The 18,656-nt window shown below is 36.1% G+C and overlaps 1 protein-coding gene across 7 annotated transcripts in view; it reads right to left on the bottom strand.

Annotated features, from left to right (window-relative positions):
* Positions 1-18,656, bottom strand: part of LOC106459600 (protein CLP1 homolog) — a 107,609-nt gene that overhangs the window by 72,294 nt on the left and 16,659 nt on the right. For 6 of the 7 annotated variants that reach the window (XR_002610601.1, XR_002610600.1, XR_002610602.1 and 3 more), the window contains exons 3-5: positions 11,743-11,856; positions 8,610-8,735; positions 369-482 (exon numbers count right to left, since the gene is read on the bottom strand). Coding sequence is in view for 4 of the 7 variants with exons in the window: in XM_022386121.1 (XP_022241829.1) it covers positions 369-482; positions 8,610-8,735; positions 11,743-11,856 (354 nt within the window). In the remaining 3 variants the exon portion in view is untranslated. Of the gene's footprint in view, positions 1-368; positions 483-8,609; positions 8,736-11,742; positions 11,857-18,656 lie in introns of those variants that run through there. The other variant, XM_022386123.1, reaches the window with a different exon arrangement.

Raw genomic sequence — 18,656 nt, 5'->3', positions numbered from 1 at the left:
ATATTAACTGAAAGACTGCCAAATTTTGTGAAGATATTCCCAATATATAGAGAGACTTATAAGTATTAAATTTATATCAACTTTAAAGTAGTACAAAAGGTCACATGATTCGGTCAAATTAACTGACCCCGTGTTGCGAGAGTTAAACAAATGAAATAAACTTGGTTTGTCAGCTATCTGTATGAAGTAAAAATCATTACCACAAGAAATTATAGTGTCAACTTTAACCATAAATATACTTTATTGTCCCGATTTGTCATACTGTGTGTGAGATGCACATACACTTATTATTGTGTGCTTGCTAAATGCTAAGATAATAACACTTTTTAATGTTTTGCCTAAGGTAAATTCCCTTAGTTCACTCTCACCTGTCCAACATCGAGATCTACAAAAACAGGAGTTTTTCCTAAGCGTACAGCATAATTCAATAGCAGCCGACAAAGAGTACTTTTTCCTACATCAATTGGCCCTACTAACATAACCTGAGAAAAAAATAATTATACAATAAATGTGAAGTTTGATTTTCTTATTAAGGTGTTAATTTTTTATTAAAAAGAAATCACTTGCTTCCTTTACATATAAGATGCTTAAAACAAATGCTTTATCACTGATTTGATAATCTAAATAAATAGTTTTAACAATAAAGATAAAAAGACTTAAAAACATACTACATGTACTACAACAATTGCTCACACCATTTTTCCAAGTTGTTACCCAATCACCTTAAAAAATCCAAAGAGAAAATCATTCCATCAATCAGCACCTTCCACTTATAACTGCATGTATAGTAATATAAAAGATGTTGAAATTTTTTTTTTCACTCATGAAGAGAGGATCAAAGGAAAATATGTACCTATAAAAGGTACATGCATGCTCTTGTCCAAATTTCTTTTTAATTTTACAAAGGGTGAATTTACTATATTACTATATCTCTAGTTTAAAAAACTATTGGAATAACTACACTTAAAAGATGTGTAAGCTTACAAAAGAAAGAAGGAAAACAAATCGATACAAAAGTTGGAGAAGAAACTTAATCATAAGAAGAGCCTATGATGTGTAATTCAAACCAGAGGTTTGTATGGACATAAAATAGGCAGTATTTTTTTTCTGGCACTAGGGTTTTAGTTTCAAGTGCAGCCCCAAGTGTATGGAACAGACAAATCCATGAAGTTCCACCTCAGCCCAATTTGATAGATACTCTGAAAAAGCATACATTCAAGAAAATATTCATCACTGAAGGGTGTACTGTCACTTTTTTCTGCTCAAGAGCAGAGTTTTGAAAATTATAAGATATAGGCTTTGTGTTTTTGTTTGCTATTTTTTATAATTACCATTAATTCTATTATTTTATTTCTCTGTTATATTGTTTACTTACGTTGTTTCAAACAACCTTTCACAGTATAATCTGGCAATTGTGACCTTTTTTTACTCTACCAAATATTATGTCAATGGCCTCAACTGTCGCTTTTTCTTCTCAATACTCAATAACAAATTCTTGTTGATTTAAATGCTAGTCTAGCATTGTTGTGCAAAAAATTCATGTTTTTTAAGTACACAATAACGATATAGTTTACTTTGGTGCTTTACAAATTTCACACTATATACAGTGCTTCCATCCCAACATTTTAAACACCCAGTTTTCCTTTGATGCAGAAAACTGAATGTACGGAAGTAACCAGGACGTTCATACTTTAATTCCATATGCTCATAGGCCTAAAGGATGGAAAAAAAGAAATTTGTTTCTTGTTTCTAACCAATCCTATTTAATTGCTATAGTCCTAAAAAACGTTTAAGTGTGTTTTCTTTACAATTTTGATCTTAAGTATTTAAATTGCCTTTAGAATCATTATAGTTCACTTGTACTGATCAAAGCGTAAACCACAACTTTTGCTAGTCAATCTATACCACCATCGCAGCTAGCAGATGTTGTCATAATTCCCCAATGAGCTCCCTTTGGAGAAAGCAACTGAAGGGGAAAGCCCATGTAAGATGACACTCTATAGTGGAGGCTTACAAGAAGAGTAACATTCTCTGAAGACTGTATCCATCTCTTGCAGAAAACGCTTTTCATCTGGATGGAAGAATGAAAGAAAGATGGCAAAATGAGCCAATTTATCACAGGAATGGGCAGAAAAGAAATAACCAACTAAGCACTTGAACACAACAGGTTTGTTGAACATGAGGTGTAGTGTAGCTAGTGCTACGATCAAACCATACAGGTTAGTATGTGTTCTGTTGTACAATTTACTCACCTTACATACAGGAATGAGGACCAAGTCCCTTCCTGTTGCAGGAGGAGAAAACTTTGCCTTTCCAGTTGGCCAACCACTGGGAAGTTTGCATATTATAAAACATGGGATGATGTACATGGGCACCCCTGCCCTACTTCCCACTGCATTGTACTTGGACTCTTTCAAATGGGATTGCACAACCAGTTTCCAAACAATCACTCCAGTGGCTAAGAGCTGGGAATGGCAAAGGTCTCCCATGCTCTACTCGAGGACCTGGGTGGAAAAAATTCATGTTAGGGGGACACTGGAAATGTGTATAGACTTGATTGGACCTAACCATTGCAAAGGTATTTTACTGGAGGAAGTGCAATGGTTTACCACAAAACCTAATTTGAAAAGCCAGCATAAATGAGTCACAGAAGTGGCCACACTTCACTGGTGCTGACTTTAGCCACGATAGTTCAAGGAAGATACTGTCTGGAATGGGCAATGAAATATGTAGTACTTTAGTGGTTTTGCAGAAAATCCCACTTCAACAATGGGCATTCTTGGAGCTTGAGAAGATGGGTTTAACACTTTCCATTACTCCTTGACTTAATGCAGGTTCAGGGAAATAAGCATACCCTGTGAGGCAACACCTGTCACTGGGTGGGTTCTGAGAAGCAAATGGAAGAACAGTACAAACAGGTAAAGACATAAAAGAGGCACTTATCCATTAAAGACAGTGAGTAGACTGGAGAACGGCGACTGGAGGGAGGTGCTATCCTATGGGAGATGAAACCCATTGATAGTGAAGATAAAGGAAGATGATGGTGTAGTCCACATTTCAGCCTGGAAGATCTAATCCAAGGGTTGTCAAAATTGCAAGGCCAGAGAGTGAGTCAAGTGAATGATGTGGCATGATACAGCCTGCGAGCATCTCCATCTAGGAAGGAACAGATGATCTGAATGAGCTGATTAATCCATCTGGTTGGCACAGAAAAGGAGATATCCCTGAAAAGAGGTGTCCCATAGCATAAATAGATAATTGTGGGAACCCCTAAATGAAGCCATGCATGTCAAGTAATGCCTGACTACCCAAACTGGACACAAAAGGTAATCAGCATCAATGCAATCGTAGAGGGCCAAGGATCATGGATTACATATGGGAGAAAAGGCATGACCTCCCTCTCAAGCAGTCAAAGCCTTAGACTAAATTAACAGTCTAGAAAGAAAATCAAGGGATATCTATAAAACAAAGTATGAGAGGCATCCAATACATAAAGATCTGTGGCAACCACAAACAAAACTGAGAAGAAAATAGGTTTTAAGATAGAAAGATGGTATAAGGTGCAAGGAGCCAAAGGTTCAATGGGCAAGGACATGTATAACCACATCAATGGTCCAGTTGGACAAAAGAACAAGATGAGAAAGGTGCTGAATTAGGAAGGACAAGAACAAAGTGAAAAGAACAAGAAAGGAAAAGACAGAACTACAAAGAAAAAGGTGAGAACAATGGTAGTAATTGACAATCTTTGGTCAAACAACCAGGCAAAGAATGACAAAATGCAGCTGGTATAGAGAGCTGAAGATAAACTAATGTCAAAAAATATGCCACTTTCATTGATAAGCAGAGAGTAGAAAGGCAACATAAATGGGATAAAATAAAAGCTATGTGGTTAGAGAAACCTGAACAGTGAACAAGGGACCAGACAAATCCCAGACATGAAGACAAAGAGATGACCTTCCCAGATTAAAGATATATGTATGAGGTTGTAGCGGAGCATCCAAGGTGGAGGCAGAGGAACAGGTGCCTTGGGTGTCAGTCAGTGAAGAAAAGGAAACCAAGACTGAGTCAGCCATAATACTATTAATAGGACTCAACAAGGAGTGTCACAAGTCAATGCCAAGAGATGTAGGAAAAGCCAAAGAGGAAGGTATACACATCAAACAAGATGAGAACAGTCCTGGCAGAGGGCATCTAGAGCCAGAACAGCAGGGTGAAGTTTGGGGACCAGAAGAGAAGGAGCTTGGTATTGAGAGGAGAGGTAAAGGCATTGATTATTACTTGATTTAATTTGAATTTCACCTAAAGCTATATGAGGGCTATCTGCACTAGCCATCCCTAATTTAGCAGTGGAAGACTAGAAGAAAGGCAGCTAGTCATCATCACCCATCGCTAACTCTTGGGCTACTCTTTTACCAACAAATAGTGGGAATGACCACCACATTATATTACCCCCACAGCTGAAAGGGGAGAATTTTTGGTGGGATTGGAATTCGAGCCCATAACCCTAAGATTGCAAGTCAAGCACCCTAACCACCTGGTCATGCTGGGCCCAGTCCAACTGGGAACAAATCCAGTAAAATATTTGAGAATGAAGTGATCACTCCTTATGAAGAGTCCTGTCTGGTCAAGGGAGGCATTCTGCTACTAAGTTCAAAACCATCAGTACATGACAGTTTGTCAGATAAACCAGATGTGAGTGGACCAAAAACAGATAGTTCAAGGTGCAGAGGCAAAATTCCCTATAGTGAGACCCACCCTAATGACTAGAATGGGAAATACCATGGAATTGTCAGAGTGGATTATAACCAAGTGATTGACAAGATGAGATGTGAAATAGAAACACACTCAATGAGTGGCCAAGAGTTCTATAACATTGATGTGGAATGTATATTCCATGAGAGACCAATACCCCAAAGCTGTGGAGTCATCCAGAAATGCATTCCAGTTGTTAGATCTGTCACTGAAGAAATGAAAATCCAGACAGAAGGTGCAGCAGTGAAATTCTGACCATAGTGTTAGCATGATCCAGCCACCAAGACAGATCCTTGAGAAGAGAAGGCAGCAGTGTCACAACAAGGCACAAAGGAACACAAGAAATTTTTCCACTGGTCATTCAAAGTCTATTGAAGAAGCCTCATGTGAGCCTGACCTAGAGGGACAAGATATTCTAGAGATGTATTAGTCCACAAAAGAGATAGAAGCTCTCACATAGGAAGAATAGGTGAAGCAAGAGTTGAGACGAATAGGAGAAGGCTAAGCCTGATTAAGTCAAGAGTTAAAAAAAAAAGACTTCAAAGTGGACCAAGTGTTGAGTTGGAGTGAACAATGACTTGACCAGCTAACCCTCACAAACTGCCTCTTGGAGGAAAAGTGATGGGACTGAGAAGGAAGGCTCCTGAGAAGAAATGAGGAGGAATCAGTTGTCCATGTAGAGATGAAAACAAAGTCCAAGACTATGATCATGGGGAGCAAATGCTCTCATGACTCAATTGAAGATATAAAGAGTTGAAACAATGACAAAGGGGGGGAGCTCAAAACTGGTACACCTGATCCCAGTGAATAAAATGAAGGAAATGACAAGAGGATATGACAATCAGAATATGTAGGAAAGAATCTGGGGCACTGACCTTGATCATCCATAGTTTGAAAGAAACAAAGCAACAGAGAGAAAGAAACCCCTCTACCTTGAACTGTGGAACCATCAATCACAAGCCAGGGGTTGAGAAGAAAAAGCTCAATGACAGGAGGATGGTCCCTGGTGTTTATGGGGGCAACAAAAAGGTGAGAATAAAACCATGGAGAGGGACAAAGGACCCTTACGATGGCTCTCGTGTCCAAAAGATTTGATACAGAGACCGTGAGATGCAGAAGATGTTGAGGTTTAAAAGGCAAAAAGGAAAAGAGGACAGATGAGAAATAAAAGAGAAATGCTGTGTTTAAAAACCTCAATGACTCACTAGTCAGCCATAAAAGGGGTCTAAAAGTCTGCAAACAGGAACAGATGGGACCTGAGCTGACTCGGTACAAAGAGAGGGAGTCACCTATGGGATATGCAATAGACAACCCGATGCATACAGAGAAGTGGCAGAAAGACAAGGAACAGGAAAAGAGAAAACCATGGAGTCAAGGAATGGAAGTGGACTCACAATGTTGTGAGAAGAGGAACCAAGAAGGAAAGGGAAGACTAGCATCAGACAGCCTCAGCATAATTTTCCAAGGAACCCTGAAGAATTCAGGGCAAAGAAGAGGAGCCAGATGGAGGTCACAGACATAATAATCGGGAAGACAAATGGTAGAGAGGAAAGTGTTACATTACAGGAGATACCAACAACAGAGGAACCAAGCAAGCAGAGACAAGGTAGAAAATGAAACCCTGGCCAAGATGTTGAAAAGGACCAACCCGGATCTCCAGAGAAACTACAGGGATGATAGTGTTGGGCTTGAGATAGGAGATGAAGAGAGGACAGGTAACAAAGAAGATGGGTAAGAAAAAAGGCAAATATGGGAAAATTGAGTGCTAGTGTGTGTCACTGGAGAGAGGAAGTCAGTCCCCCAAACATGTAAAAGGGACACCAAGGATTGGGAATCCAAGAATGGAAAAGGGAAATGGCTATAAGTCATGGCAAAGGAATCCTGAAATTGAGAAGGATGAAGCATTTTAGAGTGGGAAAAAAGCCGATCAAGGAATATGTAAGCATGGACAAGTATATTTGTAGAAGTAGGAAAAACCAAATGATCCCCAGCATGAGAGTTGTAGTAAAGAACATGAAGAATCAAAAGATAAAGGATAAAGGGAGGGTAAAGAATAAACCGAGGGAATCATATCCACAAAGATATTTGGAGGAACATTCTTTTCAATTGGTGAAGGCAAAAATCCCACAACACAATGGTCTAAGGCAGTTTCATCTTCCACAGTCAACAAGCCTCCAAAGACAAAGTAAGGATAGTGTTAGCAACATTGCCAGAACCTTAGGTGGAGGTATGTTTCCCATCAGTTGAGACAGTCATTGTAGCAATTCTCCATATCAAATTTGTTTGTTTTTTTCCAAATAATTTAATAGCAATGCAGCTTTAAAGTTAAAACAAACTAAACGGAAACCAAAAATGTTAAAATTGTGCAAAGGTAGTGCAAGTCTCACAAAATTTATTAAATTTAAACTTAAATAAACACATCCATTAAAGATAGTGCAGAGGATAAGAATGAAGTTAACTTTGAGTGCAAATGTTTATCAGGATCTAAAATACATGGAGGATGTGTTGTCATCCTATTAATGGAGGACTATTGTAGCATGATTATTACATCATGCACTAGTGTAGTTCACATTATAACATGGGTCATAGGTAAGAGATACCTCAATGCTAATGGCATGAGCAAAATCTCAAAGGCAGACATGTGAGGAATAGCTACTATGTGCAGAGAGGTAAGTATATTGTTTTGGAATATTCAGAACTGGTTGGCAACATTCAGTTCTCTCCAGGAAGAAATGAGATTCTACCAGAACTATGAACGTGAAAGTGTCCCAGCTTCAACGTTTTACCAGATCAACTGTGTTGTAAGTAATGAAACTATTTCTCTCTTAATCAATTAATGTGAATTTGGATAGATTCTAAAGAAACATATAAAAGTTAAGAAAATAAACTATGTTATGTGTGAGTTATAATTATCAGTGTTGTTAACCTAACAGTGTTCTTTTATGAAGAGTTAGCAAATGATTTACTAAAGTGTATTTTATGTTAAGAAACTTGAATAAACTTGATGTATTGTGTTGAATATCAGGCTCAGGATCAGTTACTTTAGTCTAACCACAAATCTCCTCGAGTTAGTGACTTATGAGCTACACTCACCACTGCAATCCTCAAATAAATAAATTTGGTGTAATCGACAGTATAGTTGAAACTCCAACAACTAGCCCTAAGGGTGCTGTCCATTACATTAGTTTTTATGTGTTGTAACCCAGCCAATCATATAAGATTTGATAATGAGTAAAAGACTGTTTGTGATGCACAGGAAAAACATTATATGCAGTTGAAACCTAGAATATATTAAACACTTGTCTTATTGGATACCTATGAAATGAGAGAAAAAGTGGAAGAAAGAACAGACAGAAGAGAAAAGAAGCATTTGAAAGAAAATGGTGAGTTGCTAACCCCAAACAACACATATCCTGAAATTAAGGGAAAACAGCAGAAAGAGGTGGTCACACTGCCTTAATCACAAGAAAAATGGTAAGAGCATTAAAGTGTGTAGTTGCAAAAAACATTTAGTTCAGTGGAATATATTTAACATTTCAAATTAAAAGAGTGAATCATCAGTCCTCACATCACTTAAATTAAAGAATCATAGGTATAAATGAAAGTTTTTATAGTTGGATAATGAGTAACAACATAAGATGCAACAAGAAAGTGTGTGGAGAAAATATACTTTATGACTGATAATCTGGTTACATGTCTATCTACAGGTACTAATAGCACATTTAAATACTGTCTTTAAAATTATATAAAAGGAAGTATTATGAACAGTTTCATATATTGAAGAAATCATTTACATATAATTTTCTTTCAGGTACCTGATCCAGTGAAATACATTACAGTAATTAGTAAACTCTTACTGTAGGTCCTTTAGAATCTTTAAATTCAGCCTCCTGCCGCATTTGTTCTAATGCTGCGTGCACATTGATGTAGAACACCATAGGAGTTTCCTTGGCAACATACACAACTTCTGGTCTGCCAGTAAGGTACTATGTTCAGGATCATATAATGCACATGTATAAAAAAAATACTACTCATACTTATAAGTTTTCAGAGAATAAAAATAAGTTCCTGATAGTCTTAAATACTAAGTTTATTTATAGCAGCATTGTCAATCCCTCAAGATTAATCAAAGTAACCTTAAGAAAATATAAACATTTTAACATCTCTGGTAAAGCTGAATGCTGAAGTGGAAGAAAAATCTGAAGGGTACTTTAAAACAGAAAATTGTGCAATAAATGTTTTTTATATACAGGTACTATTTAAGTTGAAAGTATAATGTTTGATATCTTAAGCTTGATTTACATTTACAAGGAATGATAATAAGAGCGAAAGGGTCTATATTAGTGTGCAGTGTAATCTTAAAAAGTTGAAGCACAGTTCCAAACTTCCTAATATTTCAGAAACAGTAATTTCTATATTTACAAGAAAAAAAATACAAATTGAAATTCTGGTTCTGGTTGGCTAGGAGGAACATGATATTTTCACTTCACAAGGCTCCTGTAGTGCACCACCATCCTGGCTGTGGGTGCAGCATCTCAATTAAAACAATTTAGGCAAAGTTTTTGGGAATTAACCCCAAGATATGATACAAATCATATTGGCAGCAAAACACAGAACAAGATATGTCAACTTCAGTTTGAATCTGCAAGGTCCACTGAAGGAGGTGCATATGTGCTCCAAGAAAGCCAGAGTTCCCAGAGGTAAAAGAACCTCTTAGTCAGGTTGAGAATGAGAATCATAAGATCCTGGTGACAAGATATGACATATCTTGCAGACGAGAGGAAAAGGCTGAACTTCAGCTGAGATGAAAGATGAAGAAAACACCCAGAAGTACCAAACACTGAGTGGCTGTACATACAGACATAGATCTCATAACAAGCCACCCCAAACAAGTAGTCTCCTGTAAATGAAGAGAGGTGTGAGAAGAGGATACCATCTGAGAATGGGCAAATAGAAATCAATCATCCAAGATACATCTGTGTGTGTGTGTGCTGATGATGTGACAGTTAGAACGTTTCCTATAGCAAGAATAAAAGTGGACACTCCATACTACGTGGGAGACCTTGAGGTCATCTGTAAGAAGGCACCCATCTACAACTTGGTGATTGACAATATACCTGGCAGGAGGAACCAGACAGAAAGGAGACTGCTGCAGCATCTGCAGTCACTACAAGAGCTCAAGAAAAGAAAAGCAAGCAAGACATCAAGCCCCAGCAAGTCTCAAAAAATGACATCCTGAATGTAGGTCTATGGGATCTGAAGGAAATGCAGAAGAAAAACCCTTCATTACAGAAACTTTGGGATAGTGAACTTCGAAATGGAAGAACACCTAATGGCTGCAGCTAATGAAGCCATCAAGAGGATTGTAAATGTTGATGTAGACTGTATGAGTAGACTTTGTGCATGAATTAAAAACAGTTATTGTATATAGTAAAACAAGATTGTAAATATTTTTCTTGAAGAGGAATTATTGTTACATATACATGACTGTTTCATTTTAAGCGTAATGTTAGCATTATGATTTAGGTAATTTATATAGCATTAGCATTAAAGTTAAGTGAAAGCAACCTAAGTTAAATAGCTAGGTAGATCTAGACTGTGTGACTGTGAGTTTAGCCATCAAGAGCACATAGTGGCGATTTATAAAGTGAAGTATCACATATTTTATTGTAACAACACAGAAGAGAAGAATAATTTGTCTTGTCAATTGTGTTCTAAAATAATTGAATCAGCCTATGTGGACTTTGATGAAAAGAGACAATTATTTAAAGCTGTGGATACAACTGTGGTGATTAACTATGTAACAAACATTTGAATACAGATTTGACTTGTTTTAATATATTATTTTAAAACAAGTGGACTGTGTGCTTTTTTTTTATTGTCAGAATTTATCGCCAACAAATCATATACACCTACTGTAAAGAATCCGGCCCACACATACATTAAAAACCCGAGAGAATTACCTCAAGGCTAATGGCATGTTAATCTCATAAGCATACATGTGAAGAAGATAGTACTTCTGTGTGAAGAGTTATCTCATAATTATCAAGTTCACTACGACATTTTCTTTTTCATATTTAACTCCTTTCTTACAGTGACCTTTTTCTGTGTGTGCATGTCACAAGATTTTACTTAGTTACACTTAAAATTTAAACTATTTTATGATCAATGTTTGTCAATGAAATCAGCATTAAAATTATAGTTCAAAGTTTTATATTGTCTAAGTTTTGAATCCTTTATTTCAAAAGAAACCTTAAAGAAACATTCTTAAATTTTGTTTTATTCTCATGTGATCCACAAATTCATAAAATGTTAAATTTATCTTTGTAATTTGAACAGTTCTTCACTCACGCTAACCTTCCACATATTGAATGAATCTAGGTTAAATGCTCTATTTACACAGTCTTCTTTCAAGTTCCATAGGGTACATTCATAGAAAGGGGAAATAAATTTCTCTAAACTCTTGACTGAAGCCACACCCATTTTCTACCATTGAGTTACGATTTCTCAGCCAATCATACTTATTTGAGCTAGATGTTTATAACCAATGGAAAGAGCATTATTTGAAGTATGTTCTCATAACTGTTATTTTAAAATTGGCATGAAGAATTATACAGAAAACTGCTGTAAAAACATATTACAATATTAGTTTTGTGCTTAAACATCATTTTAAAGTTTTCTAATACAGTAGTAGCTCAAATATGATATCCCTAGATTTGCTGTGAATACATGAAGTAGCCAAACCAAGTTTGAAGACTGAAACCATACTAAACATTAACCATTTTGTTCTAGGCTAAACTAGCACCAATCGATACTCATTTTAAATGTATTCTTATCAAAATATCTTGGGTATATTAATCAGATTCATATCTATAAATACTTACCATAACTTGAAATACTTTAAGCAAATGTCTTAAAAATGTTACTTTAAATTGAAGGTTTACATATTAGCTTCACAAGCACAATAAAAAGCTACAAAGTAAAGGATATTGTAATAGTACATCCTTGCCAGGTAAATATGGCTTTCATAACTGTAGGTCCAAATGTGTATTTCCTATGTCTCACCAGCTCTGTTCCAAAAACTTCTGCTGTACCAGAAGTTAACTGTAAAGAAATAATATACAAATAACTCTTTTATAATGTTATAATGAATATGCAACATATAATACTATAAACACTTATTTCTGGATATACAGATGTACAAGCATTACAACAATGAGAATAATGAATTTTAAGAGTTAATAGATACACACACATTATTTTTAGAGAAAGGGATTCAGATAATATTTAAACAGAGTGTCCATGTTGGCCCCAATGCAAACAGCCTGGGAAGATGACCCTCTCCCTAAAAAAAAAGGAAAAATACTATAAAAAACCTTCTACCATCTCATATTTCAGAATGTGCATAAAATAAAAGGCTGGACCAAAAAAAATGCTAGCTGGTACATCTAATTACAAATTTTATCTATACATCAAAGATTATATTAGGGATTTCTAAACAGACTTACTGCTAGTATCCCTAACAATACTGAAAAACAATGTGAAACTTAATTAACCAAAAAGAAAACAAAAACAAACAACTTTAATACAAAGGGTGGTTAAAAAATTAGTATTTATCCTGAAAATATTACACCTAAACAGACTGTGAGACAAACACAGGAATTAAATTACAGAATACATATTGCAAGCAAAAATTAAGTAGCTGCTGCAAACAACAGCTAAGTGGTACAGTGCTGATGGAAAGATAGTTGGTATTCTTGACATGTTTCACCATCTAATCCCAAGGAATTCAATAATCTTCATACACACTTTAACTATCTGTAGGAGACTGATTAGCATGCCTACATCTGGGAAGTAGGGCCATCTTACCCATTATGAAAATTCAAAGTGAACAACAGCAAACCATGGAGCCTGAAGAATAAGAAGCTGTTGGGAAATAATACAATGACAAAGCTCAACAAAAACTGCTAAAACAGCAGAGAGAGCTAACCTAACCAGTGAAGATCCAGCAGCAGCATGGAAAATCCAATCAAACTAAAAAAAAAAAGTTTGCTTTGGAATGTAAGTAAATTTTTACCACTTGAAAAATAAATTGCAAGTACAAATTATTACATTATTTCTTTAATATTAACATTCAGAAAATTTTCTGGCTGAGTTGCTATCTGTAAGAAATTGGTTACTGGGAATATTTTGGACATCTATAGTCCCCTAAAGTTCATCAATATCCTTACAAAAAAATACCATGTGCCCTAAGTCTCAAAATAACATGAATGATTCTACTTAAAAACAAGGAGGTTTAGAAGAAAGCTATTCTTAGGGATATTTCACAAAAGAATAATCTGATAAAACCCCACATACTTCCAGTACATGGGCAGAAAAAGAAGTTACTTGCACAAGCAAAAAATGGGTTGATAGGTGCAAGCTATAGTAATATATAAATGAAATAAGCTATGTACATTCTCAACCTAAACTGGACAGATGAGGTTCCATAACTCCTTCTTGGCATAAGAAGGTTGAGGATGAAAAAAAACTTTAATAAGAACATTGTGGCTAGGGAATGTGAACCATGTGGCATATACCCAACAACACCAACTGTAAGTAAACAGTGTCATACCTCAAACAACCAGAGTTACAAAGGGGAAGTGAGATTTCAGTCGTAACAGGACAAATGCCCCAAACCACTGTAGTAGCAAGAAGTACAACAAACCAAACCGGGCATTATGGGGCCATGGTGTTGCCTTGACTCAACCACAAGAACAAGGCAAAGCTGTAACCAGTATTATGGGCAAAATCATAACTCATTCAACTGAAAATGCAGGGCAGAGACATCCTGTATCCAGAGTTATGAGGAGGACATGGAACAATCGCCAACTGTAGGAACAGAGCTCGGACATCCTGTTGCAGGTATTATGAGGTAGATGATGTCTCCCAAACTCAACTGTAGAAGCAGGGAAAAAACCTTCTACAACCAAAATTAACAAGAAGAGAGACATCTACTGCACTTCACCATAGGAACAGGGCACTGTCATCCTGAACCCAGCATTACGAGGATCCCACAGAAGCTAGACCTACTCCAACCAATTAATTGATTATTCTGTTTATTTCTGTCCACCTGGGAAATGGTAAGAGGGAAATCAGCTTTGCCCTCTTCAAACTGAGTGGATAATTATGAGTATGCATTGTAAAATAAATTTCTAAACTTATTCAAGAGGAAGCCTCCATGGTCCAGCAACTGGGAAGTAATAAGGACTCCCATACTGCACTAGAAAAAAAAAAGGGTGAAAGTGCCATGGAAAGTCCAGGGGAAGATCACACTGGAGACAGTGCAAAGGGTGTTCACGATTCCCTATTTTGAAAAGCAGACCTACCTGGATGTATACAACCAAGGGGTCATCAAGGATGGGCAGAAATTTCCCTCTGCTTTGCTAAGGAATTCAATGAGTGATGGTCCATCACAGATAGAAGTTCATTGATATCTAGTACATATATATATACAACACTAGGAAAACGACCTATGATCTTATGGAAACACCCCATCTCTACAGTGAGCATTATATAGCAACTTTAAACTAGTGCGGTTTTGAGGCAAAGCATACCTGACCGGGCAACACCCACCACAGAATGGGATCTTTATAGTAGTTGTGAAGACTAGGGATGCTGAAAAGAAAACATAGATTAAAAGAAGTGATAAGGCCTACCCCAGTCAAAGGTGAATGGATGTGTGTAGAATTGCCATGGGAGAAAGACCATATCTGCCAGAAGAAGTTACAACCAGATTGTGCACATAATGAGCGACAAAGGTATTGGAAGTAGTGCACGTCCTAGCCTGAACGATCTCCTCCAAAGGCATAGTAACATGACAAAATTGATGCAAAGAGACACTGTGGATATGATGACCTTCCATGGATAAGCTTGAACACACCAGCCTTATGAGTTGATGAACCCAACCAGTGAGAGTAACAGGTAACATATCACAAGAACTGGAAGGGTTACAGGGAATAAAAAGTTGGAAACACAAACTCCAAAAGGAGGCAGTATGTACCACATAATGCCTTAAGAAGTGAACCAAACAAGGAAGTCTATCCGGATCAGAATCAGAGTACAAGTGGGAAATAGAAGGTAAGGAAATGGGTGAGAAAGTCAAACTACTTTCCCAGGCAACAAAGGTCTTAGAAAGGAAGGACCAGTAAGGATAGAGGATAGCACAAGAAAAATGGTAAAGGATGCAAGAAACATTAATCGCATAAATATCCAAATGATGATGCCCACAAAGAAGGAGGAAATAGGTCTTGAAGGAGAGATAGAACACGGAATATGTAGCCAGTGGTTCAAAGGGAGAACAAGAAAAAGCATAAAAAACATAATACGATTCCAATCCAGTACAACAAAGGGATGTCCAGGACGAGCAATATGGAAGTAAAGGAAAAGGAGGGAAATGACAGGGGAGGAGAAGATGTTACAGAATAAAAAAAAATGGAAGGTGCTCAATAGGGCTGCCCAATAACTGGACACCATCAAAACAGACAAGCCCTTGTCAAACAACCAGGTGAAGAATTGGGAAAGATGAGGAATGGAAGAATGGGAAGGACAGAAGCCACATCAAACAGACCAAAGGCAGAAGGTAGACCAATGCCTTTGGTAAATGGTCATGAAAGAAGGTCTTATGGTTCAGTAAAGGAAAGACATGACACGAGGAGTGTGATGGATTTATTATTATACATTTATTTTAATATTGATGTTTGTTAAAATAAAATTTATATTTACAAATGTACATAATTTATACTGTTAAATATGTATTGCAAAACTCCCACCTATTCTCTAAAGTTTGAGAAGATTCTCAAGTGTAAGAATCAACAATATATGTGTGTATGTAAACTCTAGTGTAGCGTGTTAGTATTGTTACTTAACCTGAAGTTTCGAGAAACTCTCTACATGCCTATGAATAAAACCAACGCAACGTACCAAAAAACAGTATCTATTATTAGATTGCTGTAGTCAGTGTGCTACAAACTTTGGAAGCTATAATTGTGATTGTTATAATGCTTATCAATAGGAAAACTTCAGATATTTGACCAGGAGCATTTACAAAGTTCGAACATTACAAATCGTTTAACTTCAGTGGATTCTCATCGAACATTAGTATTTTTACAAAAACATTATATAACTTCACGGTGTAAAACACGGTGTGTGTGGCTGGTGAATAACGAAGGACAAAGCTAGCTAGCACCCCATTAAGCGAATTGTACCTACATCAACTTGTAATTAACTCACTCATCATGAACCATCAATAAGATATCAAGGAAGTTCCAGACTTGAAGATAGCTTTTATACATGGAAACATCTGTTAGCTGAGTTCTTTCACAGATTTTAAAATATAACGTTGATAAATGGAAACATCGGCACATGTAGAAACGTAGATCTTGAAAGTCGAGTTGTTCAAAACTTGAAAATAGTGTTGATAACTGGATCGATGTTTCCATTTATCAACGTTATATTTTAAGATCTGTGCAAGAACATAGCTAACAGATGTTTCCGTATATAAAAGCTAGCTTCAAGTTTTGTACAACAAAAAACCTTTTCAAGTTCTAGACTACAAAGAAGAATTTATATTGCTTGTAAGTTTGTAAAAGTTTTGTTTATACATCAGTAATTGTAATAACTGTTATTGTACCTACATCAACTCGTAATTAACTCGCTCATCGTGAACAATCAATAAGATATCAAGGAAGTTCTAGACTAGAAAGAAACATTTATATTGCTTGTAAGTTTGTAAATTTTTTTTATATACATCAGTGTTTGTAATAACTATTGGTAATAACTGTTATGCATTGTTCACAAAAACGTTTTTAGCAATATTTAGAGGGCAGATATGGATCAAGATAGCTTTGTGTTAGAGGAGGTAAAACTGTATAGGAATTACCACACATAAATTTCATGTCACCTTCTATTTGTGGAGGCAGGGTTCCTGCACCTATACAGAAATGAAATTTTATGAATTTTCAGTTAGTATTTTGTGTGGGTTAGAAAACAAACTGCACCTGGACATAAGTATTTTCAAATGTAAATCTATACATATACTAATAAATAACATTTTATATGGTGAAAGGACAGTAATATTTTTATTACTAATCTAGCAGTGTTCAAATGTAACTGCATTATTTGAAAATAAAAAAGTCAAAGTGTTTCAGCATTTCTTGTTTGACAGTTTCTGTTTAATTTTCATTTTGAGAGCCTTCAAGAATTCTTCCTTCTATCTTACAGTTTTCCTCAGGAAATTAGATACTGTGAGAAGGCTAAAGTTTCTTTCTTTTTCAGCCTTTTAAAAGTTTTTCATCAGCTGATAAAAGAACATGCTTCATGTTAAATTCAAGTCTGATCTTCTTATGTTTGAGATATTTCAGTTTCAATTCAGTTTCTTCAATCTTTCTCTTGTTATCTTTCTGTGGCTTCTGCTTTCTGGACTTCTCCTTTTCTAAGTATGTCCTATACTTGTCCTGCATTTCTGTAGTTACGATTATATTAAGAACACTCCCAGCACATCTTATTTGGTCAATTACGACTCTCCTAGTATTAAGAGACATGCTTTGTTGGTTATCTGTAAGTTTTTTTTATTTACAGAAAAGCCTGTCTATGAGAAAGGGAAAGGAGAGTTTTGCAAACTCTCCAAAGCATCTGGAAATGTTTCTTGTCTGACAGACAATGGAAATATAGAGTATCCAGTCTATCCTGCTATCTCTGAAATATACAAACTCTTGAATTGGGCAATTCCAGGGATGTCATGAGGAACTCTTTGTACTGCCTGAGAATATCATATTTCCTTTCTTATAAAGACATAAAGCAATGGATAATGCATTAACATCACTTCTGGATTCAAGCACTCATGTTCCTTACCAAGCTATAAGTTAAAGGGGATTTCTAAATAATTTTCACAACAGCAGCCTCAAGGAACTGCCTGCACTCAAGTCTAAAGCCTAGCAAGTCTTTATCATTCATTTTTGAAACCCTCTTTCAATCATTAAGGACTTTCTTTGTCACAAAACCAGTAATAATTTTGGAAGGTTCCTTTAAAATAATTTTACTGTCAAATCCAGGATTGCAAAGTGATGTGGTACAGTTATGTTTTCCAGTTATTCTGAAGTGACAAATCTTTCCAACAGTCTCCTAACTAAAACAAAGATATCTACAGCCATGAAAGGTAATATCTGTTTATCATCCTGGAATTCTTTGAGGAAAGGTTTGATTTTTCTAGCAACTGAGAAACAAAAACCATGATTTCAAGATGAACAGATGAGAATTAACAGATTCACAAATACTGTCATATGATGTTAATTTTGGTGGGTTTTTCTGTGCACCCACATATGTTTTAAAGTGAGATAGCAGGGACAATCACTTTTTTCACAGCAATGATATTCTACAGCCATTGGTGCTTACAAAATTTAAGTGGACGGTCTGGGCATCCTGTCTCATTTTTGAACTCATCAGCTCTTCCTGAAAAATCTTTGAAATAATTCTAAAAGCATTGTGAATTGAGTGTAATCCACAAGATTGAACTTATAACAGGTGTTGTTTTGGATTAAATTTATTAGTTCCAGTTCATAAAATTTCCTGTAATTTCCAATTAACAATGGAACCATCTGTGGATTATGCAATAAATTCTTAGAACTGAGGTCTATGACAACAAGAAACAGCTTGTCAAATAGATCAGTGGCAGTAGCATGTCCTACGAACTCTGATTTGATGTATCTTATGTGGACAATTTTTCATCCTAAAAGTGAGAATGAATGTTTAACTGTTTCATCTTGAGGGACTTATTCAAGGTATCATCAAACAAAAATATATATCATCAGATTTTCTATTTCAGTATGGAAGTGAAATATGTCACTAATCCACATATGGATAAGTAT

Source organism: Limulus polyphemus, unplaced genomic scaffold (assembly GCF_000517525.1).
Source record: "Limulus polyphemus unplaced genomic scaffold, Limulus_polyphemus-2.1.2 Scaffold635, whole genome shotgun sequence".
Classification (NCBI taxonomy): Eukaryota; Metazoa; Arthropoda; class Merostomata; order Xiphosura; family Limulidae; genus Limulus; species Limulus polyphemus.
The sequence above is the reverse complement of the archived record's forward strand: the minus strand, read 5'-3'. Positions and strand labels throughout refer to the sequence as shown.